The sequence below is a fragment of the Metarhizium brunneum genome, chromosome 2, assembly GCF_013426205.1.
Source record: "Metarhizium brunneum chromosome 2, complete sequence".
Taxonomy (NCBI): Eukaryota; Fungi; Ascomycota; class Sordariomycetes; order Hypocreales; family Clavicipitaceae; genus Metarhizium; species Metarhizium brunneum.
The window spans coordinates 1,266,058-1,291,811 of NC_089423.1; the positions used below are offsets into that span (position 1 = coordinate 1,266,058).

Sequence of the window (25,754 nt, forward strand, 5' to 3'; positions counted from 1 at the left end):
GTCAAGTTTTCCAAAGTATTCTAGGGCTGTATAGGGAGAGTGCCATCATTGGTGCCTTCGCATCAGCATACGAATGTCTGGAGGCAAATTTCAGCAAAGGGCTTACATCAGTGTTGCCAGTTGGCATCTCGCAAGGCCTCAAAAATATCCCAGGGCTGTATGGGGAGAGGCTTACCATTGGTGTCTTCGCATCAACATACAGGGGGGTACGTTTCAGCAAAAGGTTTATATTTGTTTTATTACCAGTTGACATCTCGTAGCGTCCCAAAAAGCACCCAGAGGTCCCAGTTCGATGGGGGAGCGCCAATTACATTTGATGCCATTGAACGGCTCGACCCGGGAACCCCTCGCTGTCCCAGGAAATTGCACAAAGATGACATCTGGAGTTGTGCCCACCTCGGGCTATCACATACCGCGTATTCTTCGGCCGAAAAGGCGTCGGATAAGCTGAGGCCGACAGCCGCTAGTAGTAGTACGACGAGGACGTCTTCTCTGGGCGGCAGATGAGAAGCTACGTACTCAGTACCAGCGCGAGTATTCGAAAAGCTACAAGCAACAAATGAGCACCCAAGGAGTGGGGCAGCATGAAATGCGCTCAGCTGTACTCCGTACTCCGTAATATCGCAACGTTCCAAGGAGCTTCGATTTGGGCACTGAATCACACCAGCCCATATTTCCCTGCAGAGGTAGATAACAACAACTCCGGCCTCCCCCTTCGTGCCATTCTACTTCCCCAAGTCAGTGGCCCTTTACCACCTGATAGATCCCACGGCTACGTGACGTCCAAATAGGTTTGCGAGAGCATCTTCACCCTTTCGTCGAGCACTGAACGAGCATTCCATGTCCCAAGTCTCAACGGCCATTTTGACCATCATGTTGCCCCAAGCGGTGAGTCGAGAGCTTGTAGCACTCCTGATGAATGACTGATTCCGGTGGCTGACTCGTCCACAGACAAAGGAAATTACCTTTGACAAGGCAAAATATCAATGCGCGCTGTTGTGCCAAAGCCACCCGTATCTCTGCCACCCAAAAAACTGGGCCAACATGTGAGGACGAATGGGGCCCCAGTCAATGCCATATTGTATAGACAAGGAATATGCTCCCTCTGCCAGTCTTGATACGAAGGTCTACAGTTTGCATTCGTCCAGGCGAGAACAGGAATTTTCTTGTTCAACAATTATCAAAGTACACCATACGTACGCCATACATTCAGTAGTTATGTTGCCATCATTGCTCAGCAACACGTCGTTATCATCTGGGGCCTTGGCCAAAGAGCACTCGGGTCTAATACCCACAAAGCCATGTAACGTTTCTTAGCCGCGTCGTGAGTGACTCCCATTTGGGCAACTGGCACTGCATCTAATATTAACCTACAACTACTAGTTTCTCTTTCGCCGCGCAGGGGGGGAGCATCCAATCCCACAGACGGTGTCGGCCTTGTCAGTGCTACCGCATCGACACAATGAGTACAACAGCCTGCTTCGGACTCGCTTCTTGCATGAGGGTCAGACAACAGACGTCGCGGCGATGATGTAATCGACCAATGATGAAGTCGTACAAATCGACTTGTTCTGGGCACCCCAGTCGAGTACACTAGATCAAAAAGCACTACTCAGTCAAAAGCGTAGAGGAATCTACGTTCTAGACACTCACTTCCACTACCCTTATTCTTGTAATAATAAGGAAGTTTTCCATTTGCCACGATAACTATTAACTCCCACGCGTTCGCGCCGGCAGACCAAGAGATTAACAGGATCTAATTATTAAAGTAATAACAAGCTTTCTCCTTCCAAGGAGCCTTGCTCTTCTATGTACTAATACAGGTCGTCTTATGCATATACTCATCTTCCATTAGCTAAAGAGGTATTAAAAACGAACATCCTCATGTCACAAGGCTTTCAAAAACTATTAGCAAGCTCGCAACCTGACTCCCTGCTATTGATATAGAAAACAGGGTACGTCTATTAGAAAACATACCCAACGCGTATCTCCTAGCCTTCCGATGCTCAAAACCTTGAAACTCGTCATCCCACAATATCGATCAGCAACCGTCGCAGTCTGCCATCTCAAACACGGAGAGGCCAAGCAGAATTCTGGCGACAATAGCAGCCAGCAGCCAGGTCAGATGCCCCAAACAAGCTCGCAGAGTCGTCATCATCAGGTCCAACCAAGTTTTCGTCCGTCGCAAAGTAACACAACCAGAGAGGAGTAAAAGAGCCACCGTCACGGCGCCCGTCAAGACTCGCAATAGTCAAAACACAGCTACTAGAAAACGTTGCAAACAGCCAAGCTACATCAATCAAGACACAACCCACAGAGATTGTAGCTGCTTCAAGGCTCCCTAAAATTGGGGAAACAATCACTCAAATGCTGCCAGAAAGGCCATGGCTTGCAGGAAGAGAACTCACGTTGGAGCTGCCAACATGAGCCAGAGGCATCGCATCTTGTCGTTTTATACTGCAGCCCAACAGCCCATTCCCCGTCGCTCCAATTCCTAGCATTTGGGGCCTCATTGACAGCCGCTCACGTTCACGTCCGAAAGTAGCCCTGCATTACGGAGCACAGACGTATTGAAGCCGCCAAGGTTGTGCTCTGACGCAACTGATGCCAGACTCTCATGGAACATAGAAAGGAGTCATCGTATAAAAGCCAAAAGCTGGTACGACAAGTAATAAGTATCCCATCCAGTAGCATGTTACCAAAATCAAGTAGATGTTTACCATGGTCCATGTCAAATCACGTCATGTCATAATTTTAATATCGTCTCTCATGTCGTGTTTGACTGACACACAATTTTCTCACCTCACAAGATATCAACAAGAGGCACATGAATGTTGATCATGAATGCTATCAACTTCGCCTCATAGTCACGTCAACAGTTTATGGTGCAAAAGTACATGTAATTAAATGTATGATTGTACCTGTTGTCCAATTGGCCTATCTATGTACAAAGCATCTGCTCAACGTCGACTGAACGGAAACCCTTCTTCGTTATCAGGCTTTTTGATTTGTGCCGTTGTTGTTTAATGTCCTAGCCCTTCTATATGCAAAGCTCGATGAGCCAAACCCCGAAGCAGTACGACAATAAAGAGAAAAAGAGAAAAGCTGTAAAATCAACAAGTCCCATCATAACCCTAGTTACTCCGCGAGAATGAATAAAAATCAATTGACGCTGGTGCCCAAGCCATCATTCGCCGCACAATTGGGCCAGATGAGAACGGTTCGCCAAAAGAGCGCAATGCCAAAGTGAGCTCCAAGGACAGGACAGGGGTTACGCACAGAAGCATCCGGCCAGCATGTCTACACAATCGAGCTACTTGTCTGCACTCTTGGATCTGCAGGCCATGTCCCAGGCATTTTCCAAAGGAGATCAAGGCCGCATGCTCCATTGAGGTTTGAGTGTGTCCTCCAAAGCGGCAGACGTAAAAACGGTGTCGCCTGGTAGTCGACTTACACGTCCAGCTCCGCCGCGAATAGCATGCAGCTGAGCAGCAGAAATGCCACTTGTATTGCTTCTGATGCTGCCTGCGTCACTCATGGTGTCTGCATCCTTGAACTTCTTGGGGGGGGCGAAATCCAGACCCGTGAATGTTGATGACTTGCGAAGCATGTGAGGGCTTGGCAGGACCGATAGCTCGTCAAAGGAAGTGACCAGAGGGGAAGCAACTGGCACCTTAGGCGAGTATGCACGTCTTTCACCCATAGGGCTTTGACTACGGCCCGCGACATGTTCTCTGAACGAGTCAGGAGGCGCGAAATCAGTTGCATTAAAGATTGCAAAGCTATCATCCTTGAGTTTGGAAGGTGTTGGCAGAGTATGGAGCACGGATGGGGGAGGCAGGTTCTTCTTCGGGGGGCGTCCTCGCATCTGGGCAGAAGCAGACGAGCCGGGCCTTGGGCCAAAGGCAGAGCCAGCACGAGGCCGCCTTGGTCCTCCTTGGAGACTCATACCACCAATAGAGCCATGGGGACCTCGCACCGGACCACGAGGATCACCGCGGGGGCCAGGTCCTCCAGGACCGCCTCGGAAACGCCCGGCAGGTGGCGGCGTCATGGCGCGACGAGTCACTGGCTGCGCATATGGCATAACGAAGGCATTCGTCTCTGCATCGTAATAGGCAGCATCCCCAAGGTAACCAGCATCATAGTCTTCATAATATCCAGCGGCTTCTCTTCCAGGCAACGGGGGTGCAGGTTCCCTATCGTCAAAGTATTCCTTATAAAAGGATCGGATACGGTTGGCTCTGTACTCCGGGTCCTCAGATTCCATTACCTCATCCGGTGGCAGAGGACGGAATCCAACCGAGAGTCGTTTCATTTGCTGTTGTGGAACACCCAGGGCATCGTTAGATTGTTCCGGAGCATCTGCCGGTGCAGGGGCCCCAAGAGAATCACCGTCATAGTACTGCGAGGTACGGATCTCAGGGTGACCATAGTCATCGTGAGATAATGCTTGGCCAGGGATGTTATCAACAGCGTGAGGCGCGTCTGATGAGTAAACGTTTTGCAAGCCCATGTCCAGACCCAGTCCGGACGGATAAGATTCTCGGGATTGGAAGTCGAAACCATCGACGCCTGAATGGGCCATTCCAATCGGGCCACGTTCCGAACGCGCTGGTAGCTCTGCCAGGATGGGTCTGTCTTGTTCCAAGGAAGAATTCGGCAGCTCGTAGTGCGAGTCTCTTGACACTGCTAAAGGCGGCGGCTGAATGTCTGGCATCTGCGGCTCACCGGTCTTTTCATCAGGATAGGAAACAGTGCCGATCTCGGGAACAACGGGTTCCATGGGGCGGACAACTTCTTTGGCATCCTCCAGTAGGGGGAATTGATGAATGGATTGTGGAGCGGTAGGCGTGGCAAAAGGATCAGACCTGGCCGCGGGAGATGCAGGTGTCTTCGGCATCGAGTCGGAACGAGAAGGGGGCATTCTCCCGGCGGCGCCAACGGAGGTACTGTAAGCCATGGAGCCATGCCGGCTTCCATTGGGGTTGAAAGATTTGATAGAACCGGCATCGCTACTTGAATACTGGCCAACAGTACGATATGGGTCCTGGTCGCTTGGGAAGGTTCGTGCCAATGAATGTACTGAGTCATGGGATTGCTGAATATTGGGAGGTAAAAGGTACGGTGATGAAAGATTCATATCCATAGACAATTGGTTGCCCTTGTGACTTGTCTTTTCTCCCCCTATTCCAAATAAACTCTTTCGCTTGCTGGTTTTGGCAGGGCCTTCGCCCATGCCGAAATCGAGGCCTTTGGTGGGATCTTGAGCATCCTCCTGTCTTAAGCGGCGAACATTTCGGCGATGCAGAAAAATGAGTACAATAGTGGCAACAACCACGGGGATTCTGTTTTTTGAAGTGTTCAGTTAGCGCCGGCTGCCGACTTGATGGTGATATAATTTGTTTCCACTCACACAATACCAAGAATGATGGCAAGATTAGTTACATTGGTGTTGACTCCCTTCTCGCAGGTGTTATAATCCGAGCCGTCGTGGCAGGATTTGTCACGCCTGAAAACAGTCCACAATGAACGTGCAATGGGAGTCTCAACAGGGATCAAATCCCTTCGCAAGTTGATACGAGGCTGCATATGGTACACATTATTATCCGAAACGCCTTGCCCGAAGGCGGTCGTGGCCCGCTTAATGGCAGGTAGGTTTGCCATTGTCGAATTATAAAACGTCCTGAAAACTGATAACGAGAAAGGGGAGGGGGGTTTAGTCGTAGGCTCTATGTCAAAAAGAAAGGTTTAACTCGATAGCCATTAGAAAGAACCCAAAAGATCTCGCCTTGAAATAACAAGATGTTTGTTTTGCTTCGGATTTTGGGCCCTCAGATGCAATGTAAGCTGTGGCAAAGAGTCGGGATCGACAAATCGAATCGGTCGTCCAGCGGTGCGGCTTGAGAAAACGAAATAAACCAGGTCAAGGAAACTAGAAACCCAGGGCAACCCCGAAGAAGAAAATAAGCCAGCCTTGCCAACGTTCCTAAAGACGCATTCGTAGATGACCAGGGAGTAATGAATGGCTGAACGCTACAAGAGCAATAACGAAAATGAATGACCGGTTGCTGTAAAAACGAATGACGAATGACTAAATGAATGACGAGCCCGTTGGCAGGGCGAATTGCACGATGTCGTCGGTCGACAGTTGAAGGGAACACTGACGATGGAGAGGAAGAGGAAGGAAGAAGGCTTGGCTGCTCGACGGGACGAAGCAATGAGAACCTGGACCCAGCAGGGCAAGAGGGACGGAGGCGCCAGCGACCACTAGAACCAGCTCATTACCCTGCTTGGGGAAGAGAAATCAATTGGGGTTGGGATCAAGACCAGGGGGCGTGGACAAGGTGATGAACAAAGGGGGTGTGGAACAGCGGTTCTTGGGATAAACACAAAGAGGCGGTCGACGGGTTTGGGCTGGTCTAGGGGGGGAGAAACAAGGAAAACACAGCTGTCTGGTAATATTGACTACTCGGTGCGGTACCTTGCAGCCACTTCTACCAGCACTAGGACCGACCAGCAAATGAGACGGCGGCGGGAGCGGCCCTGGCAAAGTCTGACATGGGTCTGGCGTGGATCAGGCTGGATTTACGGGGCAAGCGTGCGGCCGAGCAGGGCATTTAGTGTCAACTGGCTCGTCGCGCACACGGGGTCAATGGTTTTAATTTGAGCGCCGCCCAACATCTGGACGAACCACTCGAAGACACCTGAGGTCAGGGCAGAAGCAGTCTGGTCCAGTGGCATGGGCCTTGGGTCCTGGGACTATTAATAATAACTGGTCTGTTTCGACAAGAGTCTGGTGCCCTGTTTGTGATGCTTCTTCCAAGGTGCTAGTACCGTGTTTGCACAAAGCTGTGATACTACTACTAGTTGTTACTGATGGCACTGAGCAGGGAGTAAATTGGCACAACACAGAACTGCCTAGTATTCGGCAGGTCATCATGCACAGGATGCACAATATTGTTCATTGATCAGTTGCACAGCACCTGGCCGCAAACGCTGCCATCTATGTATGTGCAGTGCAATACGCCTGTCGGACAGACTTGAGGCAATCTGTCGCAGCTCGCATCGTCTATCGGCGGCCCACCTTGAAGAATTGGCTCAAAGATGCATTGGGACTGTTGAGACTTTGGATGACCCCCGCGGGGATATGGGAAACAAAGTTGCAAATAGAGGCAAAGCTTCTGTTTCGCATCAAAGAGCCGCTCCACGGTGATGCAACACCAGCCACAGAGGCCGCTACCAAACAAAGTTTCATTTCCCCATCCGCATCGTTGGTTACCTTGGTTTATCAAAAACGTGTCAATGTCATGTGTGCTCGTGAAAGGCAGCTGGAGCAAACAACGTCAACGCGTTGGAAAGACGTGATGATACATACAATCATTTTGCGCTTTCGCCACTTTTTGCACGAAATTGTGCTTGCATAGAGCATCATGCTGCCCTGTAATTGATATGTATTTAGTGCGCCAGGCAAGGGAGGCGGGAGGGCAAGCTACGCATTCATAGCGCGGGATCGTGCTTTCCCAGACCCAGGCTGGACATCCGCCCCTGACGCTAGTCTCGGATCGGACTAGACGCAGTGTCACAGGGAGCCACATAGCCCTTTAATGTCGTGTTATGCAGCGCCTTGGTCTCCATTGTCAGCCTCTCATGTAATCTTCAAAGCCTCACATCCATGCCACCCAGCCCAGAGCTGGAACCTCTCGCCATTCAGAAGAAACTGCACATGCGGTTTTTACAAAGCTTGTCGATTCTGGCATGGCCACCGACAGCTGTTGGGCCAGAGGCCTCTCTTCCCTTCCCCTTTATTACTGTGGTACATGGCTCTACGCCAAGACGTTGCAAAGAGACTTTCAGCGTGTGATGGGCCGAAATTAGAGGACCCGTCACCATCTCTATTAACCAAAGGGAACTTATGTAGTATGTACTTGCCTTGGGTACCTAGGTGGTTGTTGAGTACCTAGGTACTTAGTAGTCAACAAACCATGCAAGATGCTCTCTCAAGGACAAAGAATCACAACACTAGCAACTAGAACGATTCTACTCTATGCCAATGCATTAGTCCACCATATGGCCGCCTACTTTTGTGGCTTTCGCAAAGGGTCCTCGAGCCGACAGCTGTTAATGTCGGCTGGTTACAACTTGCAATAGAATTTACGCCAAACGACTATGCAAGCATTCCTATTCGCTCTGTGGCGGTTGCACCAACGCATCGACGCTTACGGAGTCTAGGGCCAGGTTTTCCCTCTCCAAAGTGCACATGCATGGACATGGGCCGCAACACGCCCCGTGGTGGTTGTACATACATCATCGGACGTTCGGAATGCCCATGTGCAGACGTTACACATGGCTGGTGCGTCGGATGCCCGAGCTTGCTTTGCTTGCTGCACTGTGTGTTCTCGTGGCCCAGGCCTGAGGTTCATTCCAAGCATATCGCCTGCCTACCTGCAAGTAGGTCGCCTTGCGCAATTCTCTGCTTCTATTCTTATCGGATGACGCTCATTTCATTCGCTACCGTACCTGGGTTGCACTCACTCGCGTCAACCGTTTGCAAGACCCCCATGATAATGCTCGATATTCGGTGGCGTCCGCTTGCTACTCACGCGTTTGGAGTCAATGGCATGCATTCCTCGCCAGATGCTAGTAGGGGGCAGATATGAGCACCATGTCGCAACTCGAGACGTCCGACAATACCGAAATAATCGAAACACGACTGCAACATGCTGTTCACGTTGGCGCGTACAGCAATTCACTCTACGCGCGTTGATTGCTACAGACACGACTGTCTTGCTCGCGAAGCTGTTCCAAACCCCTTGCTTGTGCTTGACGATCAAGCGTCATTGAATTGACTGTTCTCCTTTGATGTGCTCCGTGAACCAAACGCAGGTCACGACGCTTGTTGACCGCTTCCACGCGTATCCAGCTTTGAAAAATAACATACTTCTAATTATACCAGACTTGTAATACTGCTACTACTAGTACTACAAACAATCATGCATACGCTTTTCAAACTGCGGATGCATGCGCGCCGCCATCAAGGCCCATTCCACGCGCAAGCCTCACCCCTCTCTGTCAAAAATTTTGCAGGATTTTGTGCATTGCGTGTAATCACACGGGATCCTCCATTGGTCAAGTTCTCCGTACTTCCGGTCATTTCGGAGACGCTTCGTAGCCAGGCTGCCTTATTGCAGTGGGCCGGGTCCGAGATTCACGTTGGACCGACCGCGTGTTTTGGTGGAGGCTGTTCGCGTAGTATGTATTTTAGTCGGCTGCGTGTTTTGGTCTGAACATTGAATAGCTACTATTTACAGACAGCGCCGAGTCGATTGGGTATGCAAGGCTCTCTTGGCCAGGTGGATATGCCCTAGTGCCGGCCTGAGCTTGGCGCGCGACCACCTGGGACTTTTGATGCTATATGCTGGTACTCTGATGACCAAACCCTTTTCAAATATTGCGTATAATTCACTACATACATTCACAGAGTCTATTCATACTCGTATCAAGTGTTCTCATACGCCCCGTCCCGTCTAGAATATTCTGAGGCCTCCCGTAATAAATCCCACCCCGCAGATCCATCTATTCCCCCATCCTAGTACTATTCGTCACCGTATAAAACCCGGGGGCGTACTCCAGCAACCACCCCTTCTCAATCTTGGTCATGTCACGGATAAATGTCTTCTCGCCCGTTTCCATAATCTCGTGAAAGATCACCCAGTCCGCCTTTCTATTAAACAGCAACGAACTCGGGTGCGCGTGCATGACGGTCCCGCCCTCGACGTTGCGAAATGTCCCATCGGGTTGCATTCGAGCCGCGTGCGCAAAATATCCCGACGTTAAGCAGCGGCGAATCTGCTCCGCCTTGCTCTTTAGATCTGTCTCTGAGGGTCGATTGGAAGCCAGCGACTCGCTGACTTGGATGTTGAAGCGCTCCATGTATCGTTTCAACTGTGCCCGGATGCTCACTGCGCGCGTCATGGACTTGTAGTTGAGGTGGTTTTCGTGACAGAACCGTGCTTCCTTCTTGCCCTTCGTGACGAATGCCGTGTAGGCGTTGAGAAGGGTGAGATGGTCGCCTTCCTCGGCGGCAAATTTGCGTCGTGAACTTTCCATTGCTTTTTGCTCGCCGTCGTGGTAGAACCAGACACTCGTGCCGAGGCTGGTCATTGCTGCGATGGTGAGCATTTCGCTGAGGCAGTTGAACGACTGCGCTGTGAGGAGTGTCTTGGCCATCATGGGCTCGACGGCTAGCTCGGCCATGCGGAAACCCAGTGGTCTTGTTAGCTTTGCATATTCATCTAATGCTCCGAGAGAGTATAGCAGCTCCAGGGCCTTGGACATGAGTTCCGATGGAGGTGGTGACAAGTAGTCGAATCGAACGACGTTGTCGATCCCAAGCGCCTTGAGCTGCAAAACAATCGGTGCCAGGTTGGATCGCTGGATTTCAGGGGGGTTGGCCTCCGGTAAGCTTTGGTAGCTTTGTTCGGTGTAGAGGCGGAAACATTTCCCTGGCTTTGTCCGCCCAGCACGCCCAGCCCGTTGTGAAGCAGACGCCTTGGATGTCGGTGTTGCAGTGAGGGTCTCTATGCCCGTCTTTGGGTTGTATGCTCGCAGTTTGACGAATCCGCAGTCAATTACGTAGACTATGCCATCAATGGTGACGGAGGCTTCCGCAATATTTGTCGAGAATATAACTTTGCGCTTGCCCTCGGGCGTTTTGTCGAAGACGTACATTTGCTCCTCTGACGACAGCCCTGCGTATAGTGGCAGTGGTTGTAAATCGCCATATCGATCTCGTGTTTGGCCAATTCTTTCGGCCATGGCCTGGATCGCATTGTCAATTTCTTCGCGCCCAGTCAGGAAGACGAGGATGTCCCCATCTCCTTCCTCTGTGTGGATATCAAAAACCGTTTCGATGGCCTTTTCAACGTAGTTCTCTGCCGGTGATTCTAGGTACAGCATATCAATAGGATACGTCCTGCCCTCCAAGTTCACGATTCTTGCAATCTCAGGCGAATTACTATGGTCGCTCGTGGAGCTTGGATCCTCGCTATTGGCAGCAAAAAACTTGAGAAAATCCTCTGCTTGCAAAGTCGCGCTGCTGACAATGATCCTCAGATCAGGTCTTTTCCTCCGGATCTTCTTCAATAGCCCCAGTAAAACATCCGTGCTGATTGAGCGTTCATGGGCCTCGTCAACCATTATAACAGAGTACCGACTCAGAAGAGGGTCAACCAGTGCTTCTCGAATGAGTAAACCGTCAGTGAGGAACTTGATTCGTGTCGCTGACGACGTGACATCTTCGAATCGAATAGAGTACCCAACTTCTTTGCCTACCTCACACCCAATCTCGTCAGCAACACGGAGTGCGACTGTCGTTGCTGCGACTCGTCTAGGCTATCGATGCGCATAAGAATATATCCAACTAGTGGGTGAGCATGAGAATGGATCTCACCTGAGTTACACCAATGACTTTGCCATTTTCACACCATCCTGCCTTTTCCAGGAACTGGGGTATCTGTGTCGTTTTCCCGGACCCGGTTTGACCGATCACTATGGTTACTGGGTACGTTTCGATCACGTACAAGAGGCTGTCGCGGTGTTTGGCAATAGGGAGTAGAGCCGGTGGTTTGTGCAGAGCCGGAATGAAGGTGGCATCAAGGCTGAACTCTGCCATTACGACCGCAACAAGAGAGAAAAGTGACGTGCCGAGCCAGGTATTGTGTTATCTTCCAGTTCACCGAGAGTATACCTTATCCATAATCGCAGATAGTCTTAAAGAGAGAGAAACAGCTGGGGCTCACTTGAGATCGCAGCAGATAATGCTTCTCAAGTGAGTTGCTACCCTAGAGACAAACAAATTGAAATACTGAAGCGTTCAAGTTGTCGCCACATTTTCATGGCTCTTACGGAGCACTTGTGGCGAGGCGTCATCGGGACTGTGGCTCAGCCAGTTCCCTGTGCTGCAGCCTGTGGGGAACGTCATCGGCGGCGTGGCCAGCTGCAACCCCTCGTCTCATTATTTCAAGATAAACTAGACAAAGGTTTCAGGTGACAGCACTTTGCATCTGTATCCTTATCACCGACTTGGGACGAATACACAACCGTTTGAATACATTTCACTCATTAGTAATTATTGGCACGTTCAGAGAACCAGTAGACTCGAAGTTTGCGATTGCTGTCAGCCAAGGTCGCAACCATGTCGACTCCAACAGAAACGGTTTGTACCCACAGGGCTATTTATGTATGTTGCACCTGGCGTTGCTAACAAGCACGGGCTTCACCAGAACAAAACCACGGCAGAGTCCGGCGCCGAATCACCTACGACTGCCAGACCGCTGGAGATGGACGACGACGATCTGCAAGACACCAGCGTGGTCGCTGACGATGGCGCAGGCGCCAGAACCGGTATTGCTACCAGACCGGCCACTTCAACAACACCCGCAACCACAAACCCTGGTGGCGAGCCAAAAGCACAAGTCTCATCAACAGAGGCCGCTCCACCAAAGCCTCCTCGACCCGTGACTGAAGATCAGAAGAACGAAATGATCTTGAAAGAAGCGTTTCCAACAGTAGATGGCAATGTCATCAAAGCTGTCCTGAGAGCTAGTGGAGGCAAGGTTGAGCCAGCGTTCAATGCACTCCTGGGTGAGCTACTACGCCTGGGTAAACCGTACTAATCGGGCGACCATATTCTAACATGAATCAACCATAGAAATGACCGATCCCGATGCCGTCAAGAACGAGCCCGAAGAAGTACCACCACCCCAACCCCCTCGTCCTGAAGGCCGAGCTCAGATGTCCCAAGTTGAGGCAGATGAGCTCTATGCCCGTCAGTTAGCTGAGCATTATGACAATGTTGGTGCATACGAAGCTCGTGTCTCGAACCGTACCCGAAACGCTGGACAACCTCAGGGCTGGGAAGGCGATGAAAGAGAGCACAGCTTTATTGACGACGATTTGCCTGTGATCAGGGAGAACTTGCGCAAGGGGTTTCTGGACACGCAAACCAAGGTCAATGGCTGGATCACAGGCCTGCGAAAGAAGATTGAAGATAGTTTCGATGAGAGTGAGGAGAACAACCAGGGACACGGCCAGCCTTCCCGTCGTCAGGGCGAGGCGAGTCGCCGAAGTGGTGATTACGATCGCTATGACGCGGATCCCCAAGTGCTCAGCGACGACTTTGCAGGAATCCGATTGTCCGCTGATGGATGTACGTCTTCCCCTGAGAAACTACCTTAAGACATAACTGTAATCTAATGCTTCATAGCTGCTGCGCCAGGTAGACCAATGGTTGACTCTGGTATTCACCGACCGCCTCCGCCATCGAGCTCCCCGAGACCTGGTAATGGAAGAAGGGTAGGATTCAAGGAGGAAACCGAGGAGATTAACATGTACGATGTTTCGCCTATAGTCCCCCCAAAGGACACACCTCAAAGCTCAAGCACCAAGGCTAGCAAATGGCAACCTCTGTCTACGGTCGAGCCGAGCCCAATCACGGACAATGATCCGTTTAGCCTCGGTGACAGCGAAGACGAAAAGGAGCCAAGCAAGGATAAACCTAAGGATTCCAAGCCAGAGGATCACGAACGTCTCAAGAAGGCTGCAGCCGAAGCCATGGCCGACAGCTTGGTAGAGTCCAAGGACGGTACCTCGGCAGACAAAAAGGCATAGGCTGGGAAGCCCCGATGATCCGCTCTCTGCATTGCGTTGTTTATCTGGGAGTTCAATGGAGCGTAGGCTACCTTCAATCATTGGTTGGATATCTTGGTGATTTCTCTTACACCCAAGCAGTGTGCACAGTCGAGCTTGTTTTGTCCCACTGTAGCATCAGAATGCAGAAAACATTGGGTTTTGTTAAGCTTATTTCCAAAACATGGTCCATTATCCGGTTGCGTGAATTGTATCCTTTTTGCTCGGTCCCAAGAGCAGAAGTATGTCTAATGCTCCGTAGCATGGGTGGAGACTGGACTTGGCCGACTCTGCGACCCTGTGACCTACATAGTATTATTGACAGATGGCTGCATACACAGGTAACCAAAAGCAATCTTGAAGCGAACCTCTGGAAGGTAGGCGTTGCCGACGAGCCACGACGTCATGGCCAGACAAGAGGGGTAGCAGGTAATACCATGAGGGGGAAATTTCGCACTATTACAAGTTTATAACAAGATATTGAGCTATCATTCATGGGTCCTGGTCTCTGGCCGTTATTAAACCTTGCCCAGGTGCCATGCGTGAACTGGTGTTGCAGATGGAACTCTGGAAAACAGGGGGCCCAGCGAGGGCAAATTACCCCAATTTGGCTTTATGTACCGAGTACTTATTGAGCACAAGATCTTGTGAATATTGGTTGAACTGAGTCGTAAAGGCGAAAGCATGGCAAGTCGCTTGGGCACGGGGTTGATTGTGAGACGACGATTGGCCAAGATAATGGATTGCTAGCGCGAGATCTCGCCGCATGAGAGGAGAACTGACGGGACGAATCAGAGGAATGGAGAGGTGTAGGCGGTGGTAGAATATCAGCCCTTCTTCCACCCCGGACGAGATAGTGCTACGCGGTTAAAGCGCGGTTCTTTCCCTTCCTGGAATTGTGCATGGTGTGGAGACGCACAGGACGACGACAGGCAAGCATGGCTGGTTAAGGGTACACCATACCAGACATTGACTCGCAGGTTGAAGAGGTCCCTTCGAGTTTAATGAAGCGTCGATGAAAACGTCCCTAGGTACAGGTGAACGACATGGGCTATTTTGAAAGCCCAAAGCTTGTAAAGTAGTCGATGCGGACCGTGGTAAACTAGTAGACGGACCAGTTGACCGTTGGGGAGACCAAGAGATCACGAGCGGCCACACCACCCCGCTTCTGAGGCAAACATTATACACACACTCCATTGCGGCCTCTTTCGACTGACAAGAAGTGCCTCTTCGCTCTCACGACATTGGTTAGGGTGGAGTTCATTCAATTTGGAGGGAGAGTGGAAGAGGAATCAAGCTCATCCACAAGCCGGGCCGGTGCCAAAGTTTTGTTAACTTTCCATCACGCATGCTTTTGTCTTTGCGACATTGCGTCTAGCACGGCTTTCAACATACGGCAATTTGTGTCGCCCGGGACATCGTCACCGTTTTCCTAGCACGGGCCCGGTCACAGGACCACGCAAGGAACAGGCATTGGGTAGCCTCGTCTGCTTAGGCGTTATTGTACGACATTGGCCCTCTGCAGCCGCCATCACGGTGACGCTGGATGCAAAGGAGCCTATTTGGACCTATCTGCATGAGGGATTGGGACTGCGGAATAGGTACCATTAATGACTCTTCCTCTTGCCTGTGTTGACTAAGAAAAGGTGAGTAACTGGAGCGCTCATTTTTGTCCCTCGCGCCGTGCTTTTTTTGCTCTCGTTTCCAGCTTTGCAGTATTTCCTGTGAAGCTGGAACATCCTCACCCGCACCGTCAACACAAGCCTCAGATGTCACATGCGCCACATGAGATTGAGAGAGAGATGGATGGAGATGCCCAAGTTGACCCAAGCTGACCTAACCACCTTCAGGGACCCCGGCGGCTGTCAAGGACTCTGATCCATATCCTCTGACCGGCCTCACACCTGCTTGGACCATTCGGTGAAGAAGGAAGCAGCAGCAGCAAGCGGTCAATAGCAACAAGCAGCTCTGGCTTGCACCTGCCGCCTCACATATCGCATTGCTGGCTCTCTGCTGGCCAAACGCACCCCCGCAACTTACCATCTTTTGTTGTCATGTCTTGAATGGGTGTGTCTGGCCTTGCAACCTTCAGTGTCACTCTTTACATGACGGTTCGACGGTTCGATTGATTGACAGCCCTGCTCGAAACCCCAACCACACAGAGTACAAAGTGGCGGCATATTTCCTCTTGCCGATTCCTGGCCTATCTTGTCTACGAGGACTGCTCCTTGTACGGAAGCTACACGCAAGCGTTTAATTCTCCTCCGACTCGCGGCTCTGCTAGGCTCCGAGCAGCAATATGTAAGAGGCTTCCACATCCTTGCCACCGGCGGTGTTTGGAAAGAACCGTCTATTCCGTGGCCCAGGGTTGCTGACAATATATTTCCTCTTGAGTAGGAAGTTCGGCAAACAAATACAGAAGCGCCAGCTGGAGGTTCCAGAGTATGCGGCAAGCTTCGTCAATTACAAAGCTTTGAAAAAGGTCGGTGCCCCATGGACTATGACCCCTCTAGCCTGTTTACAAATGGCCAGCCGTCCGCTCTTGTCTGAAGCCACGCAGGTTGGCCATATTGCTTTGACCAATCTTCCTCCCCAACTCTCATTACCCATGGTTACACATAGTAGCGGCAACTGAGAGCTTGTCAACTAACATTGCCCTACCGAACAGCTTATCAAGAAGCTCTCTGCCACCCCGACATTGGCGGCGCAAAATGATATACTTCGGCAGGCTGGTTCCGTTGACTCCCAAGCCTCTCTTCAAGCCAACAAGGCCACTTTCTTCTTTCAACTGGTAAGGAGACCCGTGATACACAAGACACCGTCACACAGACCCCGCAACATCCCTAACAAGCGGACCTCTACATAGGAACGTGAACTCGACAAGGTGAATGCCTTCTACTTGCAAAAAGAGGCCGAGCTAAAGATTCGGTTGAAAACTCTTCTGGACAAGAAAAAGGTCCTACAAACAAGAGACGGCATCTCAAGACGCTCTTCCAAGTTTACAACACTCGAGGAGGGCTTTCAACAGTTTGCTACTGACTTGAACAAGCTCCAGCAGTTTGTTGAAATTAACGGCACTGCATTCTCCAAGATTCTCAAGAAGTGGGACAAGACGTCCAAGTCCAAAACCAAGGAGCTTTATCTGTCCAGGGCCGTCGAAGTCCAGCCATTTTTTAACGCACCCGTTATAAGTGAACTCTCGGATCAGGCCACGACTAGTCTTCAAGAGCTGGGCGCCTGGTCCGATGGCATACAGGTCAATTTTCAGACACCAGGGCATGTCGTCACGAGCCAACACTTTATGGGGACTGATGAAGGAGATGCCGACACACTGTTGCTGGATACCGTCATTACGGGGAACCTAGAGACGCTCAGAGAACTCTTGACGAAGATGCAATCCGCGAGCAGCTCAACAGACGGAGGAAGCTCATTGCCTGATCGTGTCACCAGGACCTTCCTGACGGCAATCCATGATGCGCCCGAAGAGTCTCTGCGCGTTCTTTTAGATACTGGACTCGTCGACTTGCAGTCATATGATGATATCAACGAGAGAAATTGTCTTCATCAGGCCACCATATATGGCAAACAGTATGTCTTGGAATGGGGGCTAAAAGCCGGGGTCTCTGTCGATAGGACAGATGTATATGGACGAGTGCCGTTGCACTACGCCAGTTTACATGGTCGTCTGGATATGCTCGAGGCTCTATTAAATGGTATGAAGCCCCGGAAGCTGATGACGTGATGCCTTATACTGATTCGTGCTTGGAAGTGAATTCCTCAACGATTAACCTCATTGACCACGACAACTTTACTCCGCTTATCCACTCAATTATTCATGGTCATATTGATTGCATACAGCGTTTGCTCGCTAGATCGGCAAGAATCGATCCGGTATCGGACTCAGACCATGTCCCGTTGAATTTAGCTTGTGAGCACGGCTCCGAGGCAGTTGTCGAGCTGCTCTTAAGGCACGGAGCGAATATTTTGCCCGACGCAGAAGGCTTATATCCACAGCACCTGGTGGCGAGGTCGGGAAAGACATCGGAGTTGCTGCTCCTGCTCAAAAAATTTGGAGCTGATTTAGACCAAGTTGATAAGCTGTATGGGTGGACTCCGCTTGTCCATGCGGCGAGCGAAGGCAACGTTGACTGCCTGCAGGCGCTGCTCAAGGTTGGAGTTGACGTCAATATTGTGGATGAGAAAGATCTCCCAGCCATGTACTACGCCGCGTGGGAAGGCCATCTGGAATGCATGAAACTACTTACCCCATTCAACACTCACATTCGCGCCAGCCCACTCGTCCTACAGTCGTCACCTGGCCCTACTGACAGCAGCAATGCACCCGGTCCCATGTCCTTGGATCCCGACGCAATCCCCATACTCGAACTGCCCCCTCCCATCATTCCCCTCCGCCGCTACGGTCATAACTTCCTCGACACTAAAACCGTCGTACAACTCAGCTTCGATGACCTTCACGAGCAGCCTTTGATATTCTTTCAAGATGGAAAATATCCGGCGGCGCGACTGACAATCTCCTCCAAGCTATCAGATCTCATCCCAAAGAATATTATTCTCCCCTTTCAAGAAGATACCCGCATGGTTTCATTCCAAGTTGACAACCTCGATACATTTTCTCTCGATTTCGATGTTTTCCCTACGTACGGTGCCAAGATTATCGCCAAGACGGTGGTATTGCCTAGCGCTTTCAAGACGCAGCAAGGCGGAATCTCAAAGTGTTGCCTGCCTCTGTTTGATCCACGACTTAGGGCAATTGGCCAGATTACTTTTAGCACCCAGGTGATCAAGCCGTTCAATGGTCAGCCATTGGAAATCACGGACTTTGAGACGTACTGGAAAGCGACGAGCCAGTTTAACCAGCCCACTAGTGCTGTGGTAACTGGATCAAGTTTATCCGGTGACTACGTCCGGCTATTTGTGCAATATACGGCTGATGGAGTCCCAGTGATTTGGTCTCAATGGACGATCAGTTGTGGAGGACTAGATCTGCCACTGTGTCGACTGTCCCTACAGCAGTTCCTGACGATTACTGCCGAAAACACCTGTCGAGCTGCGTTGCCTAGCCTGTCATCGAAGACTGTTGATAACATTGCGGAGGTATATCACATCCTCGCTACAGCAGGCATCACCCTCAAGGATGCTCTGGCCATCCTCCCTCGCGGCATCAACGTGAATCTGCAGGTCCTATACCCGACGCAGGAGGAAGAAAAGGCGCTTGCGCTCGGTCCTGCGTTGGACGTCAACGTCTTTGTTGATGCTATTCTTACTGTCGTGTTTGATCATGCTCGTGCGCAGAGAGCCCAATACCAGTCTCCAGAGGCAGCTCGTTCCATGGTGTTCAGCAGCTACAATGCTCGGTTGTGTACAGCCTTGAACTGGAAGCAGCCGAACTTTCCTGTGTTCTTGTGCAACGATCTCGGCCGCGAGGACAATATCTTGGAAGAAAATATGCTTCGACCGAGTGGAAGACGAGGTACATCCATCAAAGAAGTAGTTCGAATTGCCCAGAGTAATAACTTTATGGGGCTGATCTGCTACTCCAAATTATTGGTAAGTGTATACCTGTCACCTGGAGTGTGGAATTGCTTTGCTGATTTGGACATCAGGACATGGTGCCTGCTCTCGTGGACGCTATAAAATCTCATGGTTTAGCACTCGTCATGGACAAGTCGACAGATTCCCCCAGCACAAGTCCGATGACGGACCCATTCCCTCGACCTCCCAAAGGTGTAGACGGTGTTTTGAAAAATCACGGCATTTTGCGGTTCAATGACTCGATAGACATGTAGAGAGAATCATGAGGAGTACGCAAGCTATGGCTAGGCGAGAGGCGTTCTGATTAGAGCAATGCGATTTCAAGAAGAGGAGGGCTGGTTGTACTGCATACTTTTCATGATTATGACATGATGTATGTACAGGTAGAAATCAAAGAGCCGTTGCGTTGCATCCAATCTTGGACTCATCCGTAGGGGTGTGGTGCATCAGGAACTGTGAGGAAGGGTTGTAATGATGTCATTTATTCATTCATTCACTTGCTCATTATAAAAACCAAGCCGAGGCAGGTCTCAAGCGCCTTTAAACCCATACTTCAAACCGCCCAACTCTCTTTCAGGGTCGACGCTCCCCATGACGACCTTTGCCACCAAAACAACACCGTACACAATGGCCGGCAGATTCCCCATGCCGATCCACGCAAAGCTCCCGTCCCCTCTGCCCAGCACCAAGCCCAGCACGACCAGCACACCGGACAGCACGCAGTTCAGGTACGGCAAGTACATCTCCAGCGGGGACTTGTCGGGTCCGGCGCCCCTCTTCAGCCGCCGGATCGTCTCGCTCGCGGCAGGGACGCGCCCCCTTTGGACCCAAGCGTCCAGCGGTGCGATGCCGGTCTCTGGCGGCGGGAGCTTGTACAGGATGTAGGCCGTGGAGAGGAGGGAGGTGAGCGACAGGACGGCGATGATGGGGTTTGGCGGCCCGCGCAAGAGGAGCGGCACGTAGGGGATTGTCGAGAGCGCGGGCAGGGCGAGCAGGACGGTGGCGAAGGAGGTGTTTGTCTGGCGGTTCTGCGCGGCGAGGTCTGCGATGAGGGTCTCTTGCTCTGGCGGGCTGGCGCGTTAGCTGCGGTCTGGTCTGGGGGCGGAGGGTTGGGGCGGAGGGCAGGGACCTTGTTCGTCGAGGGCGGAGGGCGTGTCCGAGTCGGAGGGGTAGCGGAACGTGCGGCGGAGGCGCGCGCGCGAGGATCTGGTTTCCATTTGGGCTGGGGACTGGCGGTTGTGAGTTGGTTGATGGATGGATCATGGAGGAGGTTTGGACAGCTTGAGTGGAGGCGGGAGCTGTTTTTGCGAAAATGACGTCTGGGGCCGCGGTTGGCTTTTGCTCCACTTGACTTGGGCTTTGGAAGCTTCGGGCCAGTGGGCTTTGCTGGGGAAGGGTACATATACCAATACATGTAGCTACATATGTACTCCGTACGGCCGGCTCGTTTATTTGTTGCTTGACTTCATGTTTACTCAATGTTAGCTTGTTGTGCGCAGAACATGGCGCGGCAGTGGTACTGTGTGTCGCACAGCATGACAGCTTACTTGATGTATTTAGTATTAGGCCACGTTGACACGTAATCTATATATAAACTAAATAATACCCATAATATTATATGAAGTTAAGTATCTTTTTTATAAAAGATATATATGGTGATGAATCGCCAACTCGGCTAGTGTGTTTATCGCATCGCGATGCGTGGACTCTTGGTGTATCGCGCGGTTAGTTGTGGTTCCCTAGCATAGTACGGTTAACAGACGTATAGTGTTGTTAGTGGTCTTGCATTAAGTAGTTATTTAGCCCCTCTTAATTTTTTTCTATTAAGTTGATATTACATGGTAAAAAATATAAAAACACACTACATATATAGCTCTGGACATGAAGACGATAACTCGGGAGGCACCGAGGACAAACCACATTCGTTCGGGCTATAGACGCAACTGGCAAATGACGACGGCCACATCCGTAACGATACGATTCTAGGAGGCTTGCTCTATACAAGAAGTAGGGAGTTGATTCTATTCGATTGACACTTGGCAGGAAGGATGCCGCATCTCCTTCTATACATCTCTCCGTCGCCGCAAAGAATAACCACACCAGTGATAAACTAAATACATCAAGGGCGAAGGAAGATGCTCGAATGAGTTTAGAGGTCCAGTATCAGCAATCATCCAGCATGCTCCCCAAAGCGTCCTTCTCGCTGTCAGAAATGGTCAGATTGTAATAGCCCTTGACATCTACCCAAGATTCGGCGTAGGTGCAGTAGAAGCTCGTTAGAGGAGGCTTCCACCTGTCAGGGCTCTTGTCCCCCTTTTGCCGATTGGCATGAGCAGAGACGGCCCAAAGCTGCGGGTGAGTCAAGTCGTTGGCAAAGGCCTCTCGCTGCTCATCGGTCCACTCGGATGCTCCAGACTGTAACCGATGCGTTAGCCAGGCAAAGATGTGAGCAATACCGGCGGGGGAAGGGGCCTTGTTTTTTTCCTCACCATCCACGCATTCTTCAGAGGCACAAAGTGGTCAATATCAAGCTTGTGAGCTTCGGTGAAGACTAGGCCGTCGTATGGACTGGTCCATATGCCTGACTGAGGGACGCAGTTGCGATTCGTTTTGACATCTTCGCCGTCCCGTATGAGTACCACATCTCTTTTGCTCGTGGTTAGCAAGAAGAGCTCACTTCAAGTGGAATAACAGTGTAACGGGATTTCAACATGCCGAGTATTGCATTTTCCGTGTATAATGTCCCAGGTGTGAAAGAGAGATCGGTTGTATGTGCCATCGTCCACGGGAGTTGATACTTGAAGGCTAGCCAGTGTCGTCCTGGCACTAGATGCACTCGGGATGCCAGGCTGACGGGAGTTAATAGTTGATACAGCCACGTCTCTCTTTTCTCTTTTCACTTTTTGGGCTAAAAGCTCAACCTACTGGAGTCGGTTCAGGGACCGGAGCCGCGAGGACCACGACAGCGGTGAATAAGATGCTGAAAGTGACGATCTTCATGTGGAACAACGGGCGAGTTGCTGCATATGGTGAGGAGAAGGACCAGAAAACAGGAGCCAGTCAGGATACAAGACTCGTCATGTTTATAACACATTCGTATTTGTCTCCGCAGCTATATATACCCGACTGAATAAGCCAGCTCTTCTTTGTCTCGGGCAGACTCCGAACTCCTCTTGCCCGAACCTGACTACATGGGGTGCAACCGCTTTGGTGTCAGGACGGTATGAATTGTCCCTTGTGACCAATATCAATGGAGATGGTGTGTCAAATAAGTAAATAGTATGGGTGAACTGCATATTCCTCCGGCATTTCCTATCCGTGAGTTGATAGCGATGAGAAAGAAGTATCGCCGACCACGACACTCTGTTTGCCCGTGCAACCTGCCTATTCGGGTATTCATATGGCTGAGAGATCGCACTATCCAGATATCTAACCACGTGTATTGTCCGACTCGGGGCAATGGGAGGGGTTTTTGAATGACTAACAGGCAGACCCCGATACGACCCTTGTTCTACTCCTTCTACATTTGTATCATGAGCGGTGTAGACAAACAATGCCCTCGCTGCTTAGCCAACCCAAAATTCGTATTGAAGTTGATCCATTTTCGTCCGTCCGAGTATGCGCCATGGGTAAGTAGCGCTCCCCGGACTGGTTCTGAGGAGTGAAGGATGCAAGGTTGTCGTATGCGGTCCTGATATGACTGGTAGTACACTGTAGACGACACGTATGTCTGCCTGTGTCTACCCGTGGACACCATAGCGAAGATAAAGCACTCCGCACAGGTCTTGCACCGTAGGAAAGACAAAATATTCAGGCATCCCAAACTTCCCTCTCTACATACTCGCATATGTCGCAGCTTGTCTAAGCTTGAATGCAAAGTATTGCACGCTACTAAACCTCGATTGTTGTAACAACAAAGGTGTCGTCGAACGAGCCATATGCTTGAACGAAACTTGGCTGGTAGCGATGCTCTAGGTATTCGATGACCTAGTACATTGTTTCTTCATCCTCAGCAAGCTGTTCAGCAGCCTGTTGCGTAATTTAGCTGTGGATACTTTCATGGACGGTCAGCAAGACATATCCAGAGGCTACGGTTTGAGCTGCCTGCCACATTGATAAATGCATTCTGTGAAGGATCTGATCTTTTCCAGCGAAAGAAGGCCGTTATTTGTTCTTGCGCCATAAAATAAAAGGCCACACCCCATGCATTTGAGCTGCTTGAGAAGGGCTTCCACTGGGCAGGTCTTCAGGCGAAGTGAGCCTTGGGACTGCTTTCAGGCCAGCGAGGTCGAGCGGTGGTCCGAGATACTTGGCGGCCATGCGGGCGATCAGATGGCGGGAGCTGAAATAGAAACAAGTTTGAATTGAGAACCTTAGTACTAAGTGGCATTGCAAAAGCAATTCGGAATGCCTAGCTGCCGCATCTTACGTTTGCTGCGTGGCATGAATCCGCATGATAGTAATCTCGGCTCAGTCAGGGGCTCAGGCAGTTGAATGACATGGGCGACGGACCTTGCACGGCCAATATTGCTGCTTTCCGCACAACACCGAGCAGATTTATGAAGCTGTACGGAGTATGGTTGATGCAAATGCATTCCCAGAGATGAGAAGGTAGTCCGTCGGGGTATCCTCTGGCACGGGGGTTCGACGACCATATTTCCTTCTGTAGGTCTAGGTTGTGCAGAGTACCGTCAGTGGAAAAAGGCCGCGGTAAAGTTTGGAGAGGTAGAATGAGCCTTTGGTGACGCTCTTGTGATGTTGGTATTGAGTTTATGACGTATATGTATGTGGACGTAGCCAGCCACGATTCCAATGCCAGATTACTCTGATCCTATTGATGCTGCTGCTAAGTTTTGTGGCAGCTTTGTTGATTCTAGGTGAGGTTACGGTTGGTCCAGCACGTTGATTTGCTCCAACAGAGAAGGAACACCCCATCAGCCACCTGTCAACCCAGCCCCCCAGGCTAATTCCGATCTGAGTGCCGGTTGTCTGTCAGATCAATACGACTCGTCCCCGTAGCGTACTAGGTACCTAGTACATAGATAGGTAGATACTACTCCGTATTTGGAGCAACCTGCACCACGCCCAATTGTCAATGATAGATTGTCTCTTTAGATTTGGTGCAGCAGGGGAAACAAAATAAAGCACTTGTGGCGGTTCAGACACAAAACTACGTCACGGGAACGGCATAGGATCGATCGGTCGCCGCTTGAAATATCAATTGACGTCTGCCCAACGCCAGCCCCGCGGCAAGCTCGCCCAAACACCACCACCTCTTGAGACACCATCAGGCCATCAGACCATCCTACCAACCGGCCACCCGCCCATCTGGATCTCATCCCCAAACATCACTTTTTAATGCCACATCTCCCCAGGTCTAGTCCTTGGTTTTCAGGACGCCGTACTATCGAGCAGCTTTGCGTTTTCCAAACGCAAAGCACTGCCGACTAGCACCATGTTCAACCCCGGCATCGCCTACATGCTTGTAAGTCACCACTCCTGAGTCCTCTCCATCACCACTCCTTCCAAGCAGCCAGTTAGCTGACCACCACAAGGTTTGTGTCGTCCTCTTTGCCATCGCCGTGTAAAGACCCAAGGCCCCTTCTCCCCTCCACGAAGCACCGGCTAATGATCACAATCCAGTGTCATCCACTACCACACCATACACCTCTCCCTCCCCATATCGTCCGCCATCACCATCCTCAGCACCATCCTCCCCATCACTGCCTTCCTCAACGCCTACGTATATCCCAACCTCCTCCGCTCCTCACACACTTTTACATCCGGCGATATCTTCACACGCCTTGCTCCCATCGTCCTCCAGGGCTTCCAGGCAATCATAACCGCCATCCTCGCCACTTTGCTCCTCGAAGGCGTCGTGCCGTCTCCCGCGCTCGAATTCCTCATCGACTACGAATGGGACAAGCTCTACCAAGCCAAGAATGCAGACTACATTGAGTACATACAGGATACGTATAGCTGCTGCGGCTTGAATTCCGTAGATGACAGGGCCTACCCGTTTTCCAATGTACCAAGCGGCACATGTGCCGAGATTCACGGCCGAACGAGAGCGTGCAGGGGGCCGTGGACGTTGGCGTTGCAGGCCGCATCGGGCGTTGACTTTGGGGTCGTGGTCATAGTAGGATTGATGCAGGTGAGCTTTCTGCCCTCATATGACCCTCGAGGTGTGCGGCAACGAGAATTCGCCGCTGATGTGTCTAGGTAATGGGCCTCTTAATCATGAGAGAGCGGACAGCCTGGTGGACCGCCCTCCGAACAGAGGACTGGAAACCATTCAGCGAGACCGACGACGAAAGCTCCAGACGCCTAGCCACTGTCGCCGAAGAGTCTGAAGAATCTTCCGAACAAGGCGAGTCCGCCCAGCGAGGAGGGTACGGCGCTATTGAGACACCCGCCACTGGTCCCTCTGCTTCTCATGAGGAAGCCCAACGCCCCAATAATGGATGATTACGAACCCCCTCTCCCCCTTCCGAGCAAAACATATATACACC

The 25,754-nt window shown here is 51.0% G+C and overlaps 7 protein-coding genes across 7 annotated transcripts; 3 read left to right on the plus strand and 4 right to left on the minus strand.

Annotated features, from left to right (window-relative positions):
• Nucleotides 1-3,370: 3,370 nt before the first annotated feature.
• Nucleotides 3,371-5,667, minus strand: G6M90_00g033620 (uncharacterized protein; the record flags this gene model as incomplete). The annotated part of the gene is made up of 2 exons (XM_014687803.1): nucleotides 3,371-5,348; nucleotides 5,417-5,667. 2 exons carry the CDS (start codon nucleotides 5,665-5,667, stop codon nucleotides 3,371-3,373), a joined length of 2,229 nt encoding a protein of 742 aa, XP_014543289.1.
• Nucleotides 5,668-9,576: 3,909 nt separating this feature from the next.
• On the minus strand, nucleotides 9,577-11,674 carry G6M90_00g033630 (uncharacterized protein; the record flags this gene model as incomplete). The annotated part of the gene is made up of 2 exons (XM_014687804.1): nucleotides 9,577-11,394; nucleotides 11,453-11,674. 2 exons carry the CDS (start codon nucleotides 11,672-11,674, stop codon nucleotides 9,577-9,579), a joined length of 2,040 nt encoding a protein of 679 aa, XP_014543290.1.
• A 522-nt stretch (nucleotides 11,675-12,196) lies between these two features.
• G6M90_00g033640 (uncharacterized protein) lies at nucleotides 12,197-13,671 on the plus strand (the record flags this gene model as incomplete). The annotated part of the gene is made up of 4 exons (XM_014687805.1): nucleotides 12,197-12,217; nucleotides 12,285-12,645; nucleotides 12,713-13,210; nucleotides 13,268-13,671. 4 exons carry the CDS (start codon nucleotides 12,197-12,199, stop codon nucleotides 13,669-13,671), a joined length of 1,284 nt encoding a protein of 427 aa, XP_014543291.1.
• Nucleotides 13,672-16,213: 2,542 nt separating this feature from the next.
• nuc-2 (Ankyrin repeat protein nuc-2) lies at nucleotides 16,214-19,496 on the plus strand (the record flags this gene model as incomplete). Its single annotated transcript, XM_066130133.1, has 5 exons — nucleotides 16,214-16,300; nucleotides 16,358-16,480; nucleotides 16,556-17,402; nucleotides 17,459-19,257; nucleotides 19,314-19,496. 5 exons carry the CDS (start codon nucleotides 16,214-16,216, stop codon nucleotides 19,494-19,496), a joined length of 3,039 nt encoding a protein of 1,012 aa, XP_065986300.1.
• A 276-nt stretch (nucleotides 19,497-19,772) lies between these two features.
• On the minus strand, nucleotides 19,773-20,459 carry G6M90_00g033660 (uncharacterized protein; the record flags this gene model as incomplete). The annotated part of the gene is made up of 2 exons (XM_066130134.1): nucleotides 19,773-20,305; nucleotides 20,372-20,459. 2 exons carry the CDS (start codon nucleotides 20,457-20,459, stop codon nucleotides 19,773-19,775), a joined length of 621 nt encoding a protein of 206 aa, XP_065986518.1.
• A 946-nt stretch (nucleotides 20,460-21,405) lies between these two features.
• G6M90_00g033670 (uncharacterized protein) lies at nucleotides 21,406-22,242 on the minus strand (the record flags this gene model as incomplete). The annotated part of the gene is made up of 4 exons (XM_014687808.1): nucleotides 21,406-21,657; nucleotides 21,732-21,888; nucleotides 21,943-22,091; nucleotides 22,168-22,242. The coding sequence occupies 4 exons, from the start codon at nucleotides 22,240-22,242 to the stop codon at nucleotides 21,406-21,408; spliced, it is 633 nt and encodes a 210-aa protein (XP_014543294.1).
• A 2,455-nt stretch (nucleotides 22,243-24,697) lies between these two features.
• Nucleotides 24,698-25,710, plus strand: G6M90_00g033680 (uncharacterized protein; the record flags this gene model as incomplete). Its single annotated transcript, XM_014687809.1, has 4 exons — nucleotides 24,698-24,727; nucleotides 24,798-24,826; nucleotides 24,886-25,396; nucleotides 25,465-25,710. The coding sequence occupies 4 exons, from the start codon at nucleotides 24,698-24,700 to the stop codon at nucleotides 25,708-25,710; spliced, it is 816 nt and encodes a 271-aa protein (XP_014543295.1).
• Nucleotides 25,711-25,754: the final 44 nt, after the last annotated feature.